The sequence below is a fragment of the Nipponia nippon genome, unplaced genomic scaffold, assembly GCF_047370975.1.
Source record: "Nipponia nippon isolate SJK-2023a ecotype South Korea unplaced genomic scaffold, ASM4737097v1 scaffold_5, whole genome shotgun sequence".
In the NCBI taxonomy this organism is placed as follows: Eukaryota; Metazoa; Chordata; class Aves; order Pelecaniformes; family Threskiornithidae; genus Nipponia; species Nipponia nippon.
In genome coordinates, this window is record NW_028262369.1 from 40,873,122 (window position 1) to 40,899,191 (window position 26,070).

The following is a 26,070-nucleotide window of genomic DNA, read 5'->3' on the forward strand; positions in this document are numbered from 1 at the left end:
CCAGCTTTAAAAGTTCAGTCTAAAACCTATGACACAGCTTTCATATGTACTGAACACCAACCTTTTCCATTGATCCTACATGAGAGATGGAAGTATTTAGCACATCACAAGTAATCAAAAGGTATCAATGCAAAACTGAGCTCATACTGTAGCATTCAAACTAAAAGAAATTGTTAACAGTTCTGCTTCGTTCTTCAAGGCATTACCCATGCCTTGTTCTACAATTACTGTTGCATTGCCTGAATATCTTCATTTTAAAAAATGACATTAGGGAAATACGTATACATGTACCTCACAAATCATCTCCCATCGATTTTGGTTAAAAGCTAGAAAGTCTGCATAAATAGTTGTCTTTGATGCCCTCTAACAAGCTTAAAAGCAGTAATAACCAACTCAAACTGCTAGAAATGACTGTGCATGTCAACTGCCTGATGGCTAATCATTTCTTATGCGTAAGCATGTATTTTTGTTACCTTGATTGCTGCAACGGGCTTCTTCGGAATGAAATGCTTTTTCTCGGGAAGCACAGCAGCCATGCTCTGTTCCTTCAGTTTAATCTTGTAGTCGGCTATTATCTTTTTACGCTGTTCCAGGTAAGGCCCAAAACTGGGTAGTTTCTGAAAGAAAAATCAGGAAACAAGATTATGCTTAATGAGCAGGTGTAGTAAAAAGGTGAGTCCGATCCCAAGGGCCAGATCTTAAGTCCTTGCTGAGTGCAACTTGCTTCTTATTCAGGAATTGAAATTGAAATCAGTGAGACTCTACCAGAGCGAGAAGTGAATAAAAATCAGATACAAACTTCAGGATCTGACTTGAAAATATACATTGAATATTAAAATATTAATATACCAGAGCAGAAAAATAGCTGAATTGCAGGTCAGCATCTAACAGTCTTATATTTCCCCTCTGCATACTTGCTTATATATAAAAATGTATCATGTTAAATAATTCAAATGTGTAACTTTATTTCTATAGTATGTGGAAAGGTATCACAAAGCTATCAGTTTACTTAGAAGGGTTCCACCAGTGTTTAAGATTATTGGTATGGATATTTGAATATATCAATATCTATTTTTAAAGCTTACAAACATGTATTTTGCATTCTGATAACAGAAGGCTGTCTTGACCTGTCAAAGTAAGGCTAACAAACACCAAATGAACTGAAACACATTCTAATCTCCTAATTTACCTCTATGTTCTACTTGCAGTCTTTTCTGCAACATTTAATCCTTGAACCCAATTAAGCAAACTCTAGAGGAAGATTTCACTGAATTGCAAAACTCATGTCTCACCCAAGAACATGAAAGTGCTGGTTCAGATTTCATAAAACAGCCAGCTTCCTGAAAGAAAAAGTCCCTTTGCTTACCTAGCAGAGATATGGACAACTGTAGCGTGCCACAGTCACAGGTTTAGGTGAATGAAAAATGGTAGAAAACATGGATTTTTGCTTGATGCAAAAGACCATGCCCTTCCTCCCCTGAAACTAGTTCCTTATTCTGCAAAAGTATTTTATCCACCCAACTAAACCCCGTTCAGAAGCTACTGCAGTACTGCAGAAACTAGCAGGTAGTAACAGGGGATACATAGCCTCAGCAGTTGCTAGCATTAATTCACGCTAATAATACAACCTCAAAGAGCATATCGAACAAGATACAGTACTGCTGTGGCTATCAATTTTTTAAGAGGGAATTTCAATGCGAATTTTAAAACCAGAATTATTTAAAAATTTAGAAATTATTATTTTTTAAAATGAAGTAAATCCAGAAGAGGTTACCCTGCTCTTCTGCTAATCCTTAGGAGAAAAATTCCTCAAGGAGCTCTGTCAGTCACAATACCCAACCTTGGGACCTCAAGCTTCTTGTTATGACAAATAAAAGCTTTCTTGGCTGCTAGGGTTTTGGCACTCTGAGCATACAGCCAGAGGGAGAGGTCCTTGAAATGCTTCCCTGCTTCTGAGACTTGGTTTGTGGCCTCGACACATTTTTAACTTCAAGCCAGAACAAGACTTGCAGTCTCAATGGTGCTCTCCAGAAGAGGTACAGGCTGGGACTGAGCCGTACTCTGAGGCAAAGCCTCAATCTAGGCAAATGCAAGACTGAACTGTGGGGGGTGTTGCAGACCCCACCTGTCCCAAATCTAGATGCAGCCCCAGTTTGCCCACCAGCAAAGGGCTCTTCTCTGTTCAATGGGAACTTTGTTCCTGAATGTCATGTTCAAGGGCTTCCTTACAGACATCAAATAAACTCCTTTCTATGCAGTTGCCGTACACGATCTTGGAAAGGAAATGTTCTAGGATGTCTTAAAATAAGGCTTTAAATATTACTGCAAACAGCAGTAAGGTAGTGGCCTTACATACCTAAGTCAAGACAGCAAAAGCAGAACTATTTTAAACAGGAAAATGAGTAGAAGGAAGAATTTGTCTGATTTTGATCTAATCAATAGGCTCTAAAGCACACGCATAGAGACTCAATTCTTTATATGAATTTTAAAAAGGCTAAGAGTTTTAGCAAAAATCTAAAAAATATAAATTTTGATAAAAAGTGTTCTTGTATGTCTGCTAGGCTGCATCAATTAGAAATACATTTTGGCTACGAATAAGTAGTAGCTGTGTCACTGAGAAACTATTTTCTCTCCATAATTTATGTGCTGATGCCAACAACTTTGGGCTTGAGAGGGCAGGAGACCTGATGACAAAGCATTTTTGGACTCTTTCCTGTCTGGCCAGGAATTGAATCGCTGACTTTCAGAGTAGGTAGCAAAGCTAATTTTGCTGAGGTTTTAACTGAAGTAGTAGAGAGATGAGACAGTTGTTCATGGCTTGACTGACTGAAGATCATCTTTGGGAAGAATAGCCAAATCTTTGCAGAATAAATCCTTTACTTTTCTGTTCTCTTAATGTATGCCCAATTTCCTAATTTCTACAGACAGAAATATGGAGTATAATGAAATGAAAGAGGTGATCTAAGGAAAAGTGTGGCAAAAGGATTCATTTTTTGTGTATAGGTGAAGCGCGAATTACAAAGGCAATTAATTTATTTTCTAAGTTGTGAGATGGAAGTATTTAGATTTTTACATCTAACATAGCTGTTAGCTGGAATGTACAGTAGACATTTTGAAAAGTGTGCAATGCCATCAGTACCGTAATTCAGATGTTTCCTAATGACATGCATGCAGTTAAATTAAACTATATAACCTGTACCTTTTAAAAAGAAATGAAATTATGATTAATCTAGAAAACTATCATCCAACCTCAGTCTTTGCTGTGCATTACTGTTTTTCCACCAAGAAATTGATTAAATGGAATTTAAAATAATTAAGGAAACACCTAAGTCTTAGTCCAGGCTTGGGCATACACAGTGAGCCTCCACTGACTTAACAGAAGGTGACTGTGTGCCCATAGAAATGGTCCGGTTATTTTGTTTGTGGAGTCTAGTAGTTCACAAGCAGCCAAGTCAAATTTCATCAAACAACACTGAAAACCAGCAATCTTTTCTATAACAATAAATAATACATGAAAATGTAGCCTCAGGAGCTTAGGAAGGACTTATTGATGGTTCCCCTTATGAGTAATGCACAGATATAGGGAACGCTGATGAGACTGCTTATTGTTCAGAGCTGTGGTTTCAAACATTTTGGAGTCAAAGGCCATATGAAATGGCAAACAATATTTTAATGAAAAGAGTCACTGGCTACGGCAGAAGTGGAAACGTTGAAATAAGTGCTGAAGAGATGGATATTTAAGAAAGTTTAAAATTAAATCACCTCTAATCATTGTAGGGGATATCTTCCTAAGCATATAGGGGATTTAATAGCACAATTCCCAATGAAAGCACAAGCACAGAACTTGGTGAGTTTAACTCTGTTTGCTTTTGAAATCTTTCTACAGTACTTTTTTTTTTTTAATTTCCAGATATTCCAATGTCACTAAACTCTCCATACACTGATATCTTTGTCATATCAACATCTGCCTAGAAAAAAACAATTAATATGAATATGTGGAGTGCTTCGAAGATTGCCACAAGCAGAGTAATTAGATAATTCTTGTCTACTTATATATCTGTATCAGTGATGTCTAGAGCTGCATTATTTGTATCCATCTGTCTCTGTATAGCCATAATTCAATGTGTTTCTATCGGAGGGATAACATCAAGAACGGAGCCAAAATAAATATTTTAAGTGGTATTATTTCATTGTTTATAATTGCATTATCACAAAACTGGAAGCTTGAAACACTGTGCTGGAGTATTTTACAGAAAGAAAGGAAAAATCCAAATGCTCTCCCCTCCCCCCTGCAAGACATCCAAAAATCTGCCTTTTAACTGATGAACTGTATAAATCTCCAGCAACATTGTGATTTTTGTTTCAGTATTTTCTCCAGGGATTCATCATTGATGAATTTGTTCTCACCAGAAAAGCTAAATCCTACTCATTTAAAGATAACAGTATCTTCCACTAAAACTGTCTCTATCCAGATATAAAAAAGCATTATCCTGCCAATAGAGAACTGACAACATAATGAATCAACAATGAAACCTTAAGCCGGGAGAGCTTTAAGGTGAATAAGTCTGTTTTGATTATAATTTATTCATGGATCAATCTAAAGGTAATTGAGCATATTATGAACTAAAAAAGGTGCTTGTTTCCTAATGGTAAAAAGTAGAGAGCATCCTCTACTTCAGATTGCTGCAATTTTTGTGGGCACACAAGCAAGTAGCCTAAGTGGTGGAACAGGCTAGTGAACAGGGCAGTGCAATATGCGTCAGACGACCCAGACTTTATTTCTAACTTTGAAACTGATCTGCTCCTTATTCTGGAAAAGTCCATGTATGTCTCCATGATGTAGTCATGGGATGCTTATTTTGCAACTACATTGCTTTAGTCTCCTACTAAAGGGCTGGATGCTGTCTACTGTTAGAAGACCCAGATTTCAGCTAGCACAGCTAGGTATCATCATAAACCAAAAATAAGCAACAGTCTCCTAGAGTACTCCAGTGGATCTGAAGTATATCCTGCTGGTATATGCTGATGTGAACAAAAAAGAACAAAAAGAACACAGGAAAACAGTAATTTTCATAAAAATTATTTTCAGAGAGCAGTGATCACAAGGTAAAGAAAGAACTTACTAGGGATCACTGGTTCATGGAAGTTTGGGGTAGCAGTATCATTTAGCTATGAGGCAACATGTTTCAAAAATACTGTTTTCCTCACGTGTGAAGAATTTCCCGTATTGAATGTAATGTCATTATCCAATTTCTTTTATACTTGAGTGTTGCCTCCAGTCTGTGGTATGAAGATGCATATGCATTCGTTCTCTAAGTTCCTCTTGTGGACTTTCAACATGTAAACAATTCTAAGTGACACGGCGATGTCCCTCATGAATCTGGAAATGGAACTGAAGCCAAGTTGTCTTATTTCACATACTTCGCATTTTTCAAGTGTAGATGTTTGTGCTTGCACATAGCAAAACTAGATGAGACCAAGAATGAAGACTGAAAAATGTCTGACAAACTGAACTGCTAAAAGAGAGTTCAAATTGCTCTTCTGAAATATTCTATACTGGTTGCAGTAGAGATGCACCAAACAAAGGCCCACATACTCAGTAGCTATGCAAATGGCTGCGTAATTGTCACACCAAAACTTTGCCACGTAGTGGCAAACACTAGTGTGTTCTAGAACACTAGTGTGTTTCAGAAATCAAACAAGAGATGGCTCTTAATATTCACTCTCTGTGACTTGTTTTTCTGAACAGATCTTTCTCTGAAATTACTTAACCAACAGCTTTCCCTCAGAGAAGGAGAGAAGAAAGGAGGAGAAAATACAAATTCTCTAAATGATTGAAAAGAACAAAGGTGGTCAACTACCTTCAGAGAATCACAGAGTGGTTGAGATTGGAGGGGACATCTTGAGACTATCCAGTCCAACCCCCTGCTTAGAGCAGAGTCAGCTATAGCAAGTTTCACCAGTTGGTCTATGAGGATGCTATGGGAGAAGGTGCTGAAAGCCTTGCTAAAGATAACACCTAGTGCTTTCTCATCTACCAAGCCAGTCATCTCATTGTAGTAGGCTATCAAGTTGGTCGAACATGGTTTTCCCTTTATAAATTCATGCTGACTACTCATTGCTATGATCTGTAGTTGGTTTGGCTATCCTCCCCAAATACAACTCTCTTCTGCAAACGTGCAGAAAAGCTGGGTTTCATCCGTTTGCTGCCTTGGCAGGACTACATCTGGGAAGGTTTCTCATTGGCTTCAGAGAACTGGGGAGACAAGCAGCTAGGCGGGCAAAAGCTATGACTGAAACAGCTTGGGAGGCTACACAGCCAAGTGACTACCTCAGACACAGTTAAAGCTACGAAGATTGCAGACAAGAATGAACAGCTTTGAAGAGGGTAATAGGTGAAGCAGGACCCCTGAAAGTGGGAGCATGGTACGGAAAGGCAATCAGATAAGGGAAACATTAACATTTAAGCAAGGTAGACAGCTGCCCTCACCCAGCAGCTACAAGAATTTAAATCAGGTTTGTATGGGCCATTTTATATGCCCTCACCACAAAGGTTTTAGTAATGTTTGACCCCCATTTGTTCATGTGGAAAACTTCTATATTTGATGTATAAAGTTTTCCAGAGAAAGCAGTTTCAATTTTAATGATTTTTTCCAGTTGCTTCTGAATCCTTCAAGTTTAGCTTTTCTAAAGTCTAACGTGCTCAAAATGGCTGCATATATCTAGAATCCTTATTACATGCTGCACGTACATGTGGCCTTGACCATACTTTACACTGCGGAACAGTTTCCATTCAGTGGTTTGCCTCCATCCTCTTGCAACTTTGCAACAAACAATAAAAAAAAAAGATTTCTAAAGTTTCCTGAAGTGGTATCTGCTTTCTTCTTTGTTCCCCGAGAATACAATGAAACATGACTCCAACATTTCCAGAGAGGAAGAAAACACGAAGTCCCAGTACCAAAGAACAACAAAATCTTGTCACAATGTCAAGGTAGCTTGTGCTCCTTCTGGGAAAAAAATCCCAACCCAACAATAAAGCCAAATTCTCTTCCTCTGAAGGTAGCAAACAACACACATATTCATATTCATAGATATATGGAGAGAATATTTTGCACAAGCTTTCCCCACTAATCTGGTTAACTGCATAACTAATGAAAACTAAGTATGTATGGCAATGGAGAAAGCGAAGCTGCTAATTCTTATTCTTTTAGACATTCGTAATCTTTCAGACATTCAAAGCTAAATTTTCTTCAATAGCTGCTCTTCTCTGTGTCAGTCTGGCAATGCTAACGTATGGGCCCTTCCCATACACTGCATGGTAAGGGCCCATGGCATGAAGGAGTTATCCAGATGGCCGTAGGGTTCATGTCAAGCCCTCCAGCAGGGAATTCTGCAAGAGTCCTCCCCATGGCATGCCGGCAGGCGACGTGCCATGGAGAGGACAGGATACTTCGCTGCATCAGTTTCCATCTGATGGTGAGTTTCTTGGGCCAACACCAGTTGTTACAGCCCCCAGAGCTGCTGTAGTTACATTAGCAAGAAGCCACAGAGAATTTGTCCCTTGTATTAAAGGGTTCACACATTCTCACGGCTCTGTTTCTTAGAGCTGAGACATTACTGGCATCACTGCCTTTAATGATGTAGAAATGCCTCAAAATAAAGGACAGAACACAACAATTCTTCAGAAAAAAAATGAACTCTGCCTTTCAGTTACTTTGATTTTTTTCCTTGGAACTTTTATTTGCTTTGTAAACAGCACTGTCTCAATAATCTGTAATTACTGCACATATACTTGTTCCTGTAACCTCTGCTCCCCACACTGCGTGTGTATATACGATTGCATTTAGTTACTCAACTATTCTGCCCGCTCTTTAGACCATGATTATTTAAAGCAGGCGAGGTAACCCCCAGCCCTGCAGTAATTCTGAGACTAAACGGAACATTAATGTGTGTTCTAGGAAAACATATTGCTGTGACCTCACTATGATACAGTACCATGCTTGAGCGTGCAGATAAAACCATTATTTAAAATAACAATTATTTCTTCTTTCATCATTTTTCTAACACTGCCAAAATTTTCTCTACTAGCTCAAAATCACGAACAAATTATTCTTCATGTTCTACCTCAAATGTTTGGTTTTTAGCAGCTTATATATACCAAGTGAAGGAAAAGATTTTAGGATTATAGGCTTACTATAGTGCAGCAAAAACTTACATTCTACAAATGTACTCAAGTCATGAAATATTCATCAATAAAACAAAAAGGAGTTAATATTTGAAGCAAGCTTAGACATTTACAATCAAAAGCCAGGATGACATAGATGATAAAGAAAATGTTACCTTCTGGGGTGAAGAAAAGAAGATACTGATACACATTACTGTGCTACTTCATGAACATCTGGCAGTCTGTCACTTAATAGACAACAACATCTTCTCTAAACAGAAGAGACTTGAATTCATCAGGGATTCCTGTAGTACAGTATGTGCTTAACTTAAGTACCTGCTTTCTGTGATTTCCATAGATTACCATATTCATGACACTGTGGAGTGAAAGCATTCTTCTCACTCTCTAACCAGAACATGCAAAAGAAATTAAAACATTGGCAGGCACTTTGTCTCCAGTTTGTTGGACAAGTGAGGAAGGGACTTTCCACCCATTTATACAGATGAAATTCTGTCAGCTAAGCAGCAGCGTAACACAGATGTCAGCAGAATGGCTATTAACAAATATCTGACAGGCAAGCAAACATAACTGTATTCAAATGCGTTTAGGAAACATGGATCAGTATCAGTTGAGCCTTAGTATCAGAAAAAACTTTGTGCAAACAAGATTTTGTACTTTTACTGGTACAGAAGTAAAAATATGTAAGTCCAGTAATCACATTTTCATGTGTATCTATATACTGTAGTATATATATATCCATACATTCAGCTTATGCGCTTATCACATCAATGTTGTAAATTACCTGATCATATGAAAAAATGTCATTGCTAGATACTTTTACCCACCTTCTTCTCCAAGCTGGCTGGTAACTAAGCTGTTCAGAACAACCCTAAAATTACCTGTTTCTTTGGATTTAACCATCATCTTCTTGGGGCACATGTACTGACGAGGCTGAACTCTAGCAGTATCTAACGGCTGTCTGTTTTCTAGGTCCTTCCAAAGAAGTTTCAGAGGTGCTAGCTAGACTATTAAACGGGAAAAATAAATCTTTTCTTACGATTATAAGAAAGCATGAATATCCTTTCTGCATTTGTGGTTACCAACCGACCTGTCAATCATAGATGCTGCTGACCCAGCAAGGTGAGTGGAGCTGTATTAAGCTGAATTTGCTAATTCCACTTGTGCTAAATGAGCTGGGTCAGGTGCCAGGAGCAGCCTAGCCCTGTTTCTAGAACTGTGAGGCCCCATGAAGCTGCATTTCAACTGCCTACATGACTCACGTGAACCTGTTCAAAAGCTCCTTGAGCAACCTGATGCTACCACGCAGCCCAAGGGCAAATGCACCCTGTGGGCAGGACAAGGTGAAATGCACGCTATCTGCATCCTCCTTAGCTCTCCCACACTCCCTTCCAGCATCTCCCTGGTGGAAATATAGCTCTAGACACCCTGCAGTACTTAGACACAGAAAGTCTATGTATGCACCACGGCCATATAAAAACTACACAGTCTAATCAGTCACAACCATCAAATTCATGCTCTCAGGGGAACGGGAGACCAGGCAGAGAGGGCAACCAGCAACCACCTCTTCCAGACTCTGGAATAAACCAAGATTTTGAAAGCCACTCTATGAGACTTTGAGTACATTCAGTAAAATAACCATGGCTGCCACTGTGTGCAAAGAAAAGTGCATTTTCAGCATTGCTATAGGTATTTTAGCTGCAAGTTTACCTATCAAGCACTTTTTGCTAACAGTTAAACCTTGCACAAGTGGTAAGAGCATACACTTTTCCCATCTGCTGCAACTTTTGCAGATTTTTGTTTTGGTTTTGTTTTGATTTTTGTTTATCCTGCCTTTTTTTTTTAATGTATTTTTTGCATGGAAGCCTCAGATTTATTACTGACTTGCCTATACTGTAAACAGCACATCATTTCAATATATCTAGAAATAAACTCTGCTTTCCCCTGGTAGATTACTAATCACATAACTATACATATATTATTTCACTAATAGATTACTTAAATGCAAACTACTGCTAATAATTCCTAAGCAAACGTTCTTCCACTTCAGATTCATTGTAATCCATCTCTTATGGCAGATGAGCTACACTACTTATCCTCCTCCTGCACAGACTACAACGCTTTCCCTCATTCATCTCTCACACACAGTAATCCTTCCATCTCTACTTCACACAATCCTAATTTAAATGTAAAGTATTCAGTGCAGACAAATGAGCTCCAGTCAACTCGTGCAGTTATGACCAAGAGCCTACCACTGCCTTTTAGAGTCTTCAAACTCAATAATACAACGGTTTTTATCATCACCTCAATAATCTAAACTCACTAAATTTCATGTTAAGAGTCATAATACAAATAGTTCTGGCATTAACAGTAAGTGCTTCCACCCCTAGACAGTCAAAACTCCCACTTCAGTTGCCGAGAGGTAGGATTAGAAAATGCTGGATGCTCTCCTATGAAGAGTTTTGGTATTCTGGTTTGATTAAGGCCTTCCAACAGTTTTGAAAATGTGACAAATCAACATATAACACGACGTTAAAAAAAATTATAAGAATATAGCCATATGGTAAAATTGGGATATCCCACTGAAAGAAAGTGATGATGAAGAATTTTGATCATTTGAAGTTATTAAAACTTTTAAACAGATCTGAAAAAAAAAGTAATTGCTAAACTATTTAGAATGAATATTATATCAAACTTATGAATAAAATATCAATAATGCATTACAAAAGTGATACCTTCACCAAACTGAAATAAATGCTTCCTATATCACCATCAAGCAGTGAGGAGATGTCAATGAGTAGGTACCAAAGTAATAGATGCTATATAAAACCCTAATGTAGACAAACAGAAAAGCGCTCATTAGAATCAACCTTCCAAGTCCCCCACAGTGCCTGCCTTGCATATTTATCTGTCTTTATAACAGCTAAAGTATAATATCTAAAGTATCATTGTATTCTGAAAATGACATTACAATAGTCGTATATTCTAAAATGCTAATTTGATTAGATTTTCACTCAAGTCAATCAGAGTAAGAATTTGATTTTTAAAATCTAACGTGCAAATCATCAGAAAGACAGTTCACAGGCATACATCACTGTATTTTTAAAAACTATCTTGTTTTAAATTACTATAATAGCTCTAAAATGAGTTCTGATCATCTTGTTACTACAAGACTTCATTGATTTGTATGCACAGTTAGGCTTCCGAGTATGTGCATTCAGCTTGCCCTCTGCTATGAAATATAACCACAACCACATATTGTTTCAACCGGCCATCCACTTTTCCACTGGTTACGTGCTCCTTACAGATAAACAATGGAGGTACATAAAACTTTCCTTTGCACTGTGTACTCATCGGGCTATTTCGCAGGTCAAAAGGATTGGCACGGCACAACAAACTATATAATTTATACTTGCAAAGAAACTCCTCTCCTGATCCTACAAGCCTTTATGCGTGGCTGACCTTTAAACATGCAAGTAGTTAACACTGACCGAGGTTAAGCCTCTGTGCAGCGACTGGGAGAACCGGGACCATGTCTCACTGACTGACCGCTACCAACCCACTCTTCTTGGACATGCACACATGATTCCACCTGACTTCATCACAGCAGTTACAGGTGTCCAATGAAAGATAAAATGGAGCGTACCGTGTACACCTCTTTTGCGTTGTTTGAAAAAACTGTCATGTCTTCAGCTGTTTTGCTTGTAGGTAGTTCCAGATAACACACCTCTTCACGGATGAGTGACCACGCAAGCCCTACAGAGCTTCACTACTCAAAAACCTGCCATATTTAAAAATCTCGTCCTCATTTAAATTGTAAAAATAGAATTATTTTTATTTCTTGACATAATCCATTTTGTTAAAGTTATGCCAGATATTTATAGTGATTCAATCTACAGCTCAAGAAAAATCATCTATAGCCATTTCGACCATAAGACAGAAAGGGAAACAAAATTTTCTACTTAGTGCAGCTTCTCTACATTAATGCTGTCTACAACAGCGCTGCTGCTATAAAGGTCACAGATGACATAATTTATATTATTATAGATAATCCGTGTCATCTATCTGCCTGACTTTTTTTCTCCGTATTTTATAGAGGTGCTGTGTATTCTGATGGATAAAGCTCCTAGGAGAGCTTCAGTCTGAGCGGCTTACAAAGGCAGCAAGAGTCACCACACAGGAAAGATTTGCTGCTTCTCCTCAGGAAGGCTGGGACCGTTTCCTTCCTCCAGAGAAGATGCAGTGAGTGGCCCTGCACGAGCAGTAAGTCTGTTCCCAAATATCCCACTCTTTCTGTGTGCAGACCACTTTGACGAGCCGTGACACCATAGCAGGACAAACCGCTTCCTATCAGGTGTGCACCTGGAGTGGGGCAGGCAGGAAGATGAGGCAGGGCAGCAAAATGCAGCTTAGCTACAAGGGCTTGTACTCCTCAGCCACCATTTCAGGCTATCTGCAGGCTTAGACAAACATTTTTCTGTGCTCAGACCTCAGAAGTGAGAGAGTGTGCCTCACTCCAGCCTTTAATCCTTCTTCCAGATGGATTATTTTCTTTCAATCACTTCTTTGAAGCAGAGGCCTCTGAATTTCCTACACATAAATGCATTTATGCAGGAATAAGCAAGCTCATTGTGGTGACATCCCTCAGTTACATTTAGCTGAGATGGCATTACTAAACACGAATATAACTGCTCTCCATCCTTAACCTGGGAAACAGCACATACAAAATTTAGTAATTATTACTAAAAAAAAAAATTCCAACTCAACTGTCTTGGCAACTTGGGTTAGGAGGATTACTCTGACACCTTCAATACTGCCCAAAATGGAACTTGCAAGCAGCATAAAGCTTGGGCAGACATTTTCTGCAAAGAGACTGCCTGTGACACAGCTGATGCAGTGGCGTGGAGTTTAACAAGTGAGCTACAAAGTTTGTCAATGGCACGTTCATCAGTTTGTGTTCTTCTGTCCTGCTGACCAAGCCCTGGCGAAAAAAGTGCCTCCTTATCCATATCTTTGCCTCCTGCTCATATGACGCAGACATTTGGGGTGAGACTAGAAAATTTGCTCGCCCACTTCTGCTTTGGACAAATTACAGGGTTTCTTCGATGTGGGTGGCTTGCACTCAAGTTCATGATTTATCTTGAGGAAAAGGTTTGATCTTGGCAGAGTCCTGGGTCATATTTCTTGGTGGTTGTTAGCCTGTTGATCATAGTATTGCCCTCTGATTTCTTTTCTTTTTGTTATTCCTTTCTCCATTACCAGCTGTAATGCTTCCTGAGGCAGCAGACACTGAGGTATGCACGTGTCCTGACATCAGTATGGCACCAGGCTACTGTGAGCACTTTCTGCAAGGCCATTTTTCCACTGGCAGATGTGTTCCTCTTTTTGCTTTATTAAAAAAAATCACAATTTCAGTTCTTGACTCAGTTTTGCCATTTAGTCAAAATGCTGCAAGGTGATGGTAGCAATAGCAGTGATGAGAAGTGAACTAGATTTTTATTCCCAGGTTGTTTGCATGAGTGAACAAGAAATAGCCCAGGCTCCACTGTCTCCAGAGGCAGTTTGATAGTGGGCCTGCCAGAGTGCCCCATCCTGATCACACCATCTGCAGCAATTGCTGCAAAATGACTGCTGAGCCACGGAAGTCTGACTAATATAGCAAAGGTTAGGTTTTGAGATTTGTTGTTTGAAATCAAGTCCTTTGCTCTACTTTTCCCCAAAGTCTATTAAGAATGCAATGAGTTTTTATGTCTCTCCTTTCTCTTAGGCCTATGTTTCTCCAGGGGTAATGCAACTACCTGCACAGCTCGATGCTCCCCAGTACACAGCCATCCTTTTGAATGGAGGATTCTGTCCCAGAATAGCTTTGACAGGCACCCAACGACATTTCTGCTCAATGATCTGGGTGCTGTAACTCAAACACGTACTGTACAGTTCCACTTACCTGTGGGGCTGCAGCACTCCAGGAGAGGATGGGACCTCTCCCTGCTCATATGGCCAATGTGAAAGATGGATGGGCATGAGCTGACACTAAATTTTTGCCTTGTTCAAACACTCCTTTGAGGTTTTTTTGTAGCCCCTGCGTCAAAACTGACAAATACCCAGCTTAAATAATACTTACGTTGAATCTCCTCATTTTATCTATTTCTAATATTTTGAGAATCTGACATTCTTGTTCAGTCATCCTGGTTTTGTGTACGGCAGTCTGGGTAAGAATTCAGGGATGTACATGGCAATCCCTTTCCAGATGTCGAGCAATGCACATCACTGAAGGTTTAGCAGCATTCTCTTGTGGTTACTGAGGGGGTGCTAGTTCTGGCTTTATAAAATGCTTTCTAATAATTGATGGTCACTTTGTATTCGTATAGTTTCCCGCCCTTAAAACACAAGGATTGAAGTCACCACTTGCACACATTACTCCGGTATGTCTCAGCTGGGCTGCTCCTACACTCTGCTGGTGGATGTAGAAGCCTTTTTGGAGGAGTTGTGTTCTACGTATGCCTCATGCAAACAGTAGTGCTTCCCCCGCCCTGCCCTGTGCGATATAATGGCCTTGGCATTTACATGCTCCAACGCTGCACCGTGGGATATTTTGTACAGCTCCTTTATATATGAGAAGACTCCAGCAAATTACAGCAGTTGTATTCATAGCGTGGTTTTGTTTAGTAATTACCTCAGGAGACTGTACAGATCTGAAAAGCAGGCAAAAGTATTGTGAGATGGTTTATGAATCCCAAGAATCTTCAAACTGACTTACCCATTTTCAGGTGTGGGTCTATCCTACATGGTTTTTACTTTTTAGGAGCCGGGTAATAGCCTTTGGGAGGTCAGCAATTATCCCAGTGCTCCAGGAGTCAAATGCAATTTCATCTCATTTTATTTCATTTTAGATTTATTGCCTTGGTCATTTCAAGCAGATAGATGAGAATGTAATCATGATCAGCTACAGCTTTTGCTGTTCTGTTTCTGCATCTATACAGCTATGGCAGCAATCCCAGCTCCCAGCCAGCCCCGTTAGTTCTTGCTGATACCGTTGGCATTCTTCTGCCACAGGTTTGATCTCAAATTGCATTTTTCTCCACCTGTATCCGCCCTAATGGGTGCTCAAAAGGTACTGTGGTAGTTACCTTCTTTAATTCTTATGTCTAATACATTTGCAAATATATGAGTATTGCATCAGAAATGGAAACTACTTTTACTTTTTTAAGCTGGAAAGCATGTTACCACCTGCAGGTCTATATAATGCCTTGTTAAATTGCTAAAAGACCATGCATATGTACAGCTTCCTATCTTCTCTACAGCTGGCTTGCTGCCCATCTGGCCTGTGGCTCTGCAAAGCCTCGGCAATGAAACTTATGCCCTCCTTACTTTCACTTGCCTTATTGCTTTTTTTCTCTGAGTGCAGAGGACATTCTATTAAGCAAGTGCTATCCTGGCTGCATCACTGTATCCATTTCCAGCTCTCATCTGCCTAGAAGACATCCCAGACCTTTAAAACACCATGAAGATACTTTGCTACAGGGGTCTTACAGCTTACTACCTATTTGAGCTAAGTTTTCTGACTTTTTGTATGTAACTTGTATGAATTGTTTGCCCCAGTTTAGTCACATGCTTCATTCATTCACTTGATGTAGTTGAAAGCAGAGTATTTGTGTGGTATCTATAGTCCTGGTATTTTAATTCGTTCAACTTTTCTTGGTAATTTACATTGTCCTGCTGGCATTTTGATTGTTCTATTGTGTAATATTATGCTGTACGTTTTTGTCAGCAGTTTTAGATTCTCACACAATGCCAACAGTCTCTGTTATCTAGCATTTACTGATGTTCAACTGTCTAGCTGGCATTCAAACTCTTCTCTGCTTCTGTGCTGCTGCTCTTACTTTAAAGTTCATGCTTGTGCAAATGGCACCAAAAGTTTGTTTTTGCTCGTGTAGTGCATCAAAGCCAGATATATGCAAAATTACATTTTCTGAGTCAGTTTGTTTTCCTGATGTGGTGCATTTTTTCTTTTTGCTATTGTAAGCAAGCTTTGGCAAAACAATTTTCTTGCCAATGCAAAGAATCCCATATGCGAGACAATTACCAGTAGATTTTTCTTCTCTGCTTTGTGCTAATGCATTTATGTTTGCACAAAATTTTTCCTTGTCTATGCAAACATTTTCTTTTCTGAGTGGTTAACGGCTTCTGTCTCTGCTCCACTGATGGGTGGCCTCGGCTTGCTCGCTAATTGTGCACATTAGCTCTGCATTGCTGTAATGCTGCTGCATGAGCTCTCCAGGTGCCTCTACATTAGTGTTTTAGTTTAGATCAGGAGTACACCTTTGAAGTGAATCTCCTGATTATCCCCACATACTGCACTTAGGTTCTTAGGGCAGAGCAGTCTCAGAGAGCACAAACTGGGTTTTATTTTGGATGAAATGAAACCTGAATGTGTGCTCCAGGAGTGCACCTAAAATGAGCTCCAGCTGCTAATGGGCATTTAGCCCATGAGACGAGATTAGAGCTAGAACACAGTAAAAAACCCTGGAATGCATATTGTGTGGACACCAGTCTGCAGCATCAACCATTTCATTCTGCAGCTCCATTCCTCTTTGGCCTATTTGTCTGCACTACTTCTTAATGTAAACATAGCTTCTGAGTGCTCTCATTTGAATCACTGCAACTTTGTCCCACCTACAACCTGAATTCATCCATTAGGATGCAACGAACTCACAGGTTAGCTGTTTTATAACATCTGGAAAGACAGTGAGGTATTTTTTTTAGACTGTCCATACTTGGATAATACATACATACACATATATATTAGTCACATCATACAAAAATACATATATTAGTCACACATTTATATTATATTACATTACATTTGATTATATTTTAGATAGAAGATATTTCTGGAGATTTTCTAAAAATTGTTTTTCCTGATTTTGGAGCCTCAGGCTGTGAGAGGTCTTTTTCCCAGTGCAATTTTCACTAACATTTAATATAGCTCATTTTTATGTCCATCTGTCCATCTTTCATGCCCACTCACATACTCACATATTACCATAATCAGTGCTGTCTTTTTTTTTTTTTTTTCTTCTTTTCTGAGTCTCTTGCAAGACACTCAGTCTATATCCACAGTAGTAATTTGGTGTCTGGGAATGTTCCTGGGCACAAGGATGTTGTCATCTATCCGAATGAAGCGTTACAACATTTTCTTGCTCGCTTTTGGCCTGTGCTGACTATCAGTGTCCCAGGCAATTCCTGGAGAGGCTTTGGAAGTCGGCACACTCCAGGAGCCATTCCCAGCAGGCAGCCTGCCGGCAGCCAACCTGCTTTGGAGACTAACAGCTTCTGATCATCGGCACAGGCTGCTCGGTGCCAGCTGGCCTAAGCACCTAGGAATATTCCCGGGCACATTTAATTTGAAAGTACAGACATATCTCTCCTTTCTGAAGTGAGGTGCCTATAGGAATCTAGGCACTTCTGATGTCAGTGCCCAGGCAGAATGAAGTAAAATACTGTAACATCCAGCTAGTTTCAGTAAATGCTATTCTCTGTCATCAGGGACTTTCTGGAACTAGAGTGACAAAGCTTAACGCATAACCATAAAAAGTATGTCCTAGTGTGGAGTTATTTATCACAGATACCACTGCATTTTTTTAGCATTTAAGGACATCTCTTTTGGTTTTTTTTGCAAAAATAGTAGTACAAATACAGCTTTAAAAAGCCAAGAAAATAAACAATGTTCCAGCATGAGCCAAAGTATGAGCTCTATCTTCAACCTAGTCTTAAAGTAAGCTCCTGCACCAAGTGTGTCCTTAAAATAAATGATTTCTCCTTTCTACACCTACTTAACACCACACAGGATTCCTTTCACACTCTGCAAAATGCTGCTGTAGTCTTAATTAGGAAGCAAAGCAACCTCAGGATGCTATAAAGTTTTCTTTTCGACACTTTAACTGGTATCAGTGACACTGATACCGACACTGGTATAGACAGATCATAACAACATAATATTTTGATTTAACTCTGCTTTCTAAGTGAAATAACAGCTTTAAAAAGTTAGTGTTGATTACTTCCACAGGAACTCAGCTTATTTAATATAATTTGCTATCAATTGTTTTTTCCTTAGGAAAACTTTGCTTTAAAGTCTTTAAACATTTCCCCAACGGAAATGAGTAGATTTGTGAGTCCACTGACTCCTTTTTACAACAATGAAACTGATCTGAGATATGCCAAATACTTGGCAGGTCCTAATGACACTACTGGGAGCATGGATCATATCTGAAGACTAGCCCAGACACCTAGCTCCTCTCTTCCAGAATGAGAAATACCTTGAGAATTCTGGTTATAATGTCTCACTTTTTTTCTGAAAATAATACAAATTGAATATGCACAGAATCAGTCTGGGCAACAGAACTGGGAACTAATTTTCATTTCCTTTCAGTATTTAATTAGGTTTCTTGAGCCTGCCTCTCAGTGTCTCTGTTTCTGTTCCAGAAGACAAAAGAAACGAGATAAAATGGACACTTGTTTCATATTGTTGTCATCCCTTGCAAAGGTTTTATGCCACCTTCATCATTAAAATATCCCAGCAGTGACTGTTAACTAATGAACTCCACCTATGTTGCATGGCTCACCCACTCTCTTATTCTTTTTCTTTGTGTATGGGACAGACTGCTTTGTTTGAGTAAGATTTTAGTAATTTCCTTCCTGTAAAAATGAAAGCAAGCAGCAATACAGATACACTTCTGCACAGAGAAGACAAAGTTAGAAGAGTGCCTTTTACTCTCAGGGTGAAAGGCAAAGGCACTAACTGAGTCTTAGGTCCTGTGGGAGCTTGTTCCACAGTTGTGGATGTGCCCCTAAGCCAAATCTTACCTTACCCAGCGGTATTATAAAAAGAGCATTGCTGAAAATCCAGCAAGCACAAGGAATGAACGGAGTCATGGAGTATGGTCTTCCCCTGGGGTTTAAGCTAGCACATAAGATACAAAGGATCTTTGGTACTGACGGTGCTGAAGAAAAGAGCCGAGAGCTGGTTTGCTGTTCTATGCCGGGACAGCCCACCTAGGGCTTCCATGCCACCAACACTCCTCATTGGCAGCATATCCAGGGAGCCAGGGAAAAAAAAAGGAAAATAAAGAGTGGAGGCCATACAGGAGGTCAGTGCTTCACCTGAGATGGAAGATGGATCTTTCCTTCAATGTGTGCTGAACCTTACAGCTGAACAGCTGTGTCAGAAAATGCTGGGAATCCAGCCTAGAAAATGGAGGGAGGATGGCCTGGTGTGCTTGCAGCAACTTTGGTTTCTCAGCAAACATGCTGCAGCATTTTCTGCAAGCTGAAGTTCTCCAGAAGATAATTACAGCTGCTGCTACTTCATACTTTCCTTTCTTACACCTCTTAGTAGAAGGTAAATCACAGTAATAATAAATCCTTCTATATAAATGCAAAACAGAGCTAAAAATGAAATTGGTGTTGCAATTTTAATTTACCACTTTCATTGTTGTTAATTTACACGCAAGCAGTGTGCCAGAATTTTTCCCTGGAAAATAGTCTAATTCCTTTCAAGCATCCCCCATGAAAACCAGATACAGACACTCTGAGTTTCATGCCGTATTCTTTGTATGTCTTAAAAGACTTCTTATTTTTTGTAAGTTGGGGAAAAGAACACACCGCTGTAGCAAGACAAAGCAGAGCAGGTTTCAACCTTTATCTGAAGTTTCTGATTGCTGTGATAAGGGATGAAGAATAATTTAAGATACCATCAGCTATAATAGATCATAGTAAAATTTACAGTAGCCTTTTTTAAAGTCTTACTGTTCTTATGTATATAAAAGCCATCAGGGGCACAAAGAAAGTTGAACTTTTTGGCTCAGCTCCCTTCACAACTAGCAGCTTGGTTCCAGCGCAGATCACTATGCTACACGTTATCTTTCAAAAATTCCTCAAGAACTTAAGCCCAGACAAACACCACAACATAAAATTTTCATCGCCAGCCTGCCTCTTTTACAGCAGATGTTACACGCAGTGGTCAGGACCGGGCCGTGAGGGTTACCAGGCTTCACCAGAGCAGGGTTCATGGTTTGGGGTGGCTCGTACAGAGCATCCCCCAGGCCTGGACTCACAGGGCAAGATGGGCAGAGGGTGGCAGGAGGGCAATGGAGGGCGAGCCAGGAACAGCCACTGTGGAGTCACTGTAGGAGAGAAAGCCCTCAAATATTTTGAACTTCTTTGCAACTATTTCTGAGAGGCTTTTTCCACGGGAAAAGTTCAAATGTCTAGTACTCCAGCTGGTTTTGGAGGGGGAAAAAAAAACAAACCCACAAATTGGAACAAAAACTTTGAGCTGCAGAAACTTCTGTCTGGGAGAATGTAGGTAAGCTATGCTACTCAAGTCAGCAGACTTTCCTACTGTCCATCTTCACCTTCAAGATGACTGTCTGGTATATTATTCACTTCTAAACAGGAAAAAGAGGGCAGCACTATTGAGAGCAATCATGTTGTTTTCTCTGCTGGATTTCCAGAGAAAGGGGCAACATTTGGGGTTGAAACTGGCTTCAGATTAAACAAAGTATCTGTAATTTACTCACCACCATTATTGTACTATTACTTTCATTGTAACGCTACTTAATTACTTAACATTTCAATTTGTATGAGTAAAAACCTTCATCTCTGAACTAGAAATATTTCCCTAAAACCAAGTAAAACAATTTCAAAAGGTAAACATCAGAAATCAGTTTTGTACTGATTGAGTTAAAACTAAGTAGTCTTCAGCAATGTACTGAAATGATTTAAGTGTTTAAGCAAATGTTTATAAGCACTGTTAAAATCAAAATTCTTAATTTTCTTATCTCTAAAAAAGACTTCTATCCATTCCTGACTGTAAAAGCCAAGTAGAGCCCAAATGCAATAAAACCATCTCAGCCTAATATTTTAATTCAGTTGTTCAATAATTTCTATTTCTTCGCATTATTTTTACTTTATTATACTTTTACAATACCCTCAAACACATCTATAAAAATTTACAGCCCTTTTCCAACGGCATATGGTGTGTGTTGTGAAGAGAAGTATGTTTATGAGCTGCAAGACAGGAAGAAAATTAAAGTACCCTTATGGGACTGAGGCAGGGAGAGTTGACTATGGTTATGAGCTGAGATTTTGATGTATCCACCACTACCTATCTGATTCTTGAATGTCCAAGTTTTCATTGCAATTGCATTGTAGAATTATCTTGTGTTGGGCTGATAACATTGTACAATCTCTCAACGCTTGAAACTGAAAGCAAGTTACATTGCAACACAGTCCCTTTCACAGCAGCAACTGAGTATATCCTGGCTAAATGAACAAATGAATTGAATGATTTTAAAATGATTTTTAACTGAACTAACATTTATTCCACTAGAGATGTGGAAGCAAATATTCAGTGTACCTAGGTAATATTCGAGAACCATTTGTCATATCCTGATCCAGTTCCACTCTCTAAATGAACATCAGTCAGTTGGGATAGGATCTAACAGGGAGGCTTACTTGTCTTTGAGCTAGATGGGCTTAAATGTGGTTGGCTAGTCACAGTTCTCAGTTCTGGGTTTCTAAAACAAACTTTCAGGAACAACATCTGGCTGACACTATTTCTGGGGAGAGTGACCATGCGAGGTGGTCACATCAGCTGTGGCATCCAAGCTTTTTGAGTTCTCTAGTCTTTCCTGCACCCCTGACTCCAGCAAGAGGGAACCTTGCTGGAGTTTCGGGACATATCTGCAGAACAGCTGAGAAACACAAACATAGCAAAACACTTCTTGCATGTGCATGCACATACACATGGCTGCACATACTTTTTTTTCTTTCAAAAAGCTCAAAAGCACTGGATGACATTTTGGACGAATGCCTCAACCCCTTCAGTCTGACCCTAGGAGCAGTAAGCCTGGTCAGTATTTCACTTAGACTCTTTGCTCCCTCTGGAGAAGGAATGGTCTCCCTGGTTGACAGAGCATATGCTTTTGGAAAACAGCTTTCTGCATCCTTTTTTGACTGTGTGTTTCTACTTGTCAAGCTTTCAGTGTCTGAACCACACTAAGCTTTTGGGCAGGAAAGGGTTGATCCGCCTCAACACAAGTCTCTAGCACTACGCTTCAAGATCCAGACCTACACAGATGCCTCAGATACCTGTAAGGTCTTAAACCACATCTGGAGGTAAATAAATCCCACTCTGAGTGTGTAATGCTCAACTGTTTCAATGTCCTGGTATCTGAATTCAATGCTTATGGTCAGGGACTCTAGTCCTTGTGCTGGAGACTCCTAAGGGCAATTCAGCCAGTCAGATCCTGTAAATTGAGACCTCTCTCCGTGGACGAGCTGGGGATGATATTTAGACAGTTAAGTTGGATGCTTACAATAGACTGTGTTAAGACTCCACTGCAAAGTAAATGTTCAATTCTGCACTAAAAACTATATTCCCAACGCGTGCTGAGTTATGAACCAGTATTCATAGAGTCAAAATAGTGGTCATGACTTCACACAGGCATCCCCTCCCAAACTGTCATTTAGGAACTAGACAAGGAAAGACACAGACTGGATGGGAAGGAAACGCTTTTTTTTAAATGGAGGCAGACTTTCAAGCTTTTCAGACTGCACATTCATCACTCGAATGTTGTTATAAATACCTTTGCAAACAATTCACACTATGTAGACAAAAATACCTCAGCGATAAACAACAGAGAAATAAATTAAGTCCTATGGAAAAATGTAAACATTAAGTTTCTCCTCCACCTGCTTTATCCTGGTAATTAAGTCCAAAATACAGCAGCAGGCACAGAAGCCCACCCACAGACCAGGCACTGAAGGTCAAAAACCAAGCTATGATAAAATTGCTAACAAAATGGCTGCAGCCTATCAAATGGATGATTATGACTTTGTTGTGAAGAGAAAGAGGGGAGTTCTGGAGCGTGAGGCATTTATTAGCCCTGCTTGGTACCACCCAGAATGGCAGCTCCGAGAGACCATGCTCACTCCTTCTGGGTGCTCTTTTACGAATGTTGATTACAAAAGCCACACTCATGGTACAGCTGCCAAAGGATTTCTGGTTGCTGCCACTTTAACGGGTAAGTTTAGAGGTTTCAGAATATCATTTATGCTAATGTAAGTGGCATGTGAGCTGTTTACAGGTCAGTGATACATTTTTAGCAAAAGATAAAATGTAGATATATTTTTGCATATAGAGCTTTGTGGGTTTACAATGAGCTTTCTGGTTTTCAATTTACAAACGGAAGTTTTTGAAATGGACACTTCAAAATGTCAGGAGTGCTCAGCATTTGAAAGAAGGCTCAGTAAAGGCAGTGAAAAACTGCTGGAGAGTCTGGATTAGACTTTTGGTCTGGAATTGGGAAAGATGCCTTTTGGCATATATTTAATATTTTAAATGAGAGCACAACTCTTCTGAAAATAGGAAGTAATGATTAGCTTCTAGGATATAATGCTCTATGCTGTAATGATGGGTAGTATAAATAAATAAAATTATAGTTGATAGGTTCTAGAATTCAACTATTTTAAACTCAACTGCAAGGTCTTGTCTTGAATAATCTAAAAAAAAAATGTACTATTTCAGTGATACACTTCTGGGTTTCTCATGAATCCAGACATACTGTATAAAACAACAAGGTATTTTATAGCTTTTATGTATAAATAAATCAGCAAGTTGGAAGAAATACAACATAGTAATAGAAAAAAATGCATTAATTATTCCAAGCAGTCAAACAGGAAAGAGACAAAATGATTAATGAAAGAACAGATATACGATATGACATATCCTGACCAATATATGGGTTATACAGTGACTTACTTACACTGGATAGTTCCAAATGTGGCAATCAAAAACGGAGCTGTGGCATAAAAAATGAAAGGAAGCTATTTCATTAAAACTTGCCTGCTGAGTTGAATGAAGGGCAAACAAGGTCTTACCTACGTGAGGATTAGACCTACCTTCTTAATAACAGCTAGGGTAGGTGTTCTTAAACATCAGCCATCAGAGTACCCAAGTGCAATCAGCCTGAATGAGATCCCAAGAAATCAATAAAATTCTTGCCAGGCCCCTTCAAACTATTACAGAGCCCCAGTGTGCTGCGGAGCAGCAGATTACAGGCCGGCTGTAATTGTTCCCTGGAACAACCCAAACACAGCTCCTGGGCCTTAATGAATTCTGTACAGCATGAATAGGTCAGCAAAGTGCAGAAATCTCTTTTCTCGACTCCAACATGTAGAAATGGTGTGCCCAACAGCTCCATTCAGTTACTGGGGCCAGTTGCCCTGTGCCAATGTATGACTAATGGGCAATGAAACAGAAAGACATTTTTAACCCATTTGCCCATAAAACCTCAGGAAGTACTGCTCTGACTGCTGAGACATCCATGTGGTTGGATCAAAACCACACAAGATTACAGAAAAACCTTCAAGGGTTTTTTTATAGCAATAAAAATAAAATAGGTGGGAAAGGACATAATCACGTTCCTTAAGTATGATCTTAATCTTTAAGCAAAAAGACATTTCAATTGCATGTTATTAGATACTGTTAGCTCCAGCGGCTTATATTGAGTCACTATCTAAACACTTTGTTAGGATGCAGTGGCTTCCAAGGATAGCTCCTAGTGCACAGCTGAAATGCTGGACAGGGCCACAAGCTCGCTTGTGCAAATCGGACAGGAAAAGTCTACAAGTCCAGCCCATACTTCTGGCAACTCGAAATTTCTCCCAGCAGTACTTCTGTTAGACCATACATTGAAGTTTTTAAAATCCTCCCTACCTTTAATCTCAGCAACCCAGCATGAAACCTCCACCATTTCTACAAAAAGGCTTTCCTTCCAATCAGGATAATTTTTCTCCTGCTTTTCCTGAACACTTCTTTTTTTTTCCAATTCAACTCATCAGTCTTGGTTGAGTTCTCACTCTACATCATAAAATCCCCCTCTCTCAATTGATTGCAAACTCCAAATATTTGTAGACCACTGAGTTCTCCACCTCTTATGTTTACAGGCATCATTTAGGCAGGACATATGGACACTTGAGAGTTTTAGCTTCTCTAGCCTCTCCCCATAAATCACTCCTCCTAGATTTCTCGTACATCTGTGCATGTCACTACACTTAGGGCTGTGCTTAAGGGCCAAATCTGTTCCTAAGAGAATTAGGAGATGATGTAGTCAAAATTCCTCTCAAAACTAGCACAAGAATAACACAATTCTTGGAAAACAGGATGAAAATGAATACTTATTCTGCTGTCTATGACCAGTACCACAGATTTTGTTTTGCACTTCCCTTGCACAGAGCACTGTGGCCCACAGAGCACCTTGCTATCCAAGTAAACAGCTTTCTTAGATGAGAAGTTTAAAGGGAGAAAGAGTCTTTCAGAAGCTAAAAGCCCAAGTCTTTACATGCACATCAGTAAGTACGTTTGTGACTAGTACCATAAACAAAATGGGGATACATAAATAAAAGAAGGTTTTACTAATAATAGCTACCTGTAGATACAGAAGAGACATTTCTAATTGCATAGATCATTCTAAGCCATCTGGATGTCTGTAGGATACAGCCGGCAACTCTGTAAGACTACATCTCGTATAATATCAAGCATTTTACCAGTTCTTAATGAATAAAAAGATGGTTAGAAGTACTGCTTAGAAATACACGATATTGTTAATAAATTACTTCTCTCACTAGGGGTAGATTCTAGAGGAAGAATTTCATATCATCAGGTTCTCAGACTAGTAATTATAGCTTACATTTTGAAAGGCACAACCTTGCTTTCACGGATGCAATTTGCATCAAAATCTCACTTACAAAATCAGGGAGAAGAGTTTTGCACACATAAATTAATTGCCGACACATTTTCTAGTGCTTGAACTGCAGACAATTAG

General features: G+C 39.4%; 1 protein-coding gene across 9 annotated transcripts in view; it reads right to left on the reverse strand.

The window, feature by feature from the left end:
* DPYD (dihydropyrimidine dehydrogenase) overlaps window positions 1–26,070 on the reverse strand; it is a 362,954-nt gene that overhangs the window by 14,765 nt on the left and 322,119 nt on the right. For all 9 annotated transcript variants that reach the window (XM_087733357.1, XM_087733360.1, XM_087733362.1 and 6 more), the window contains one exon: window positions 474–617. In XM_087733357.1, coding sequence (XP_087589483.1) covers window positions 474–617 — 144 coding nt within the window. The remainder of the gene's footprint in view (window positions 1–473; window positions 618–26,070) is intronic.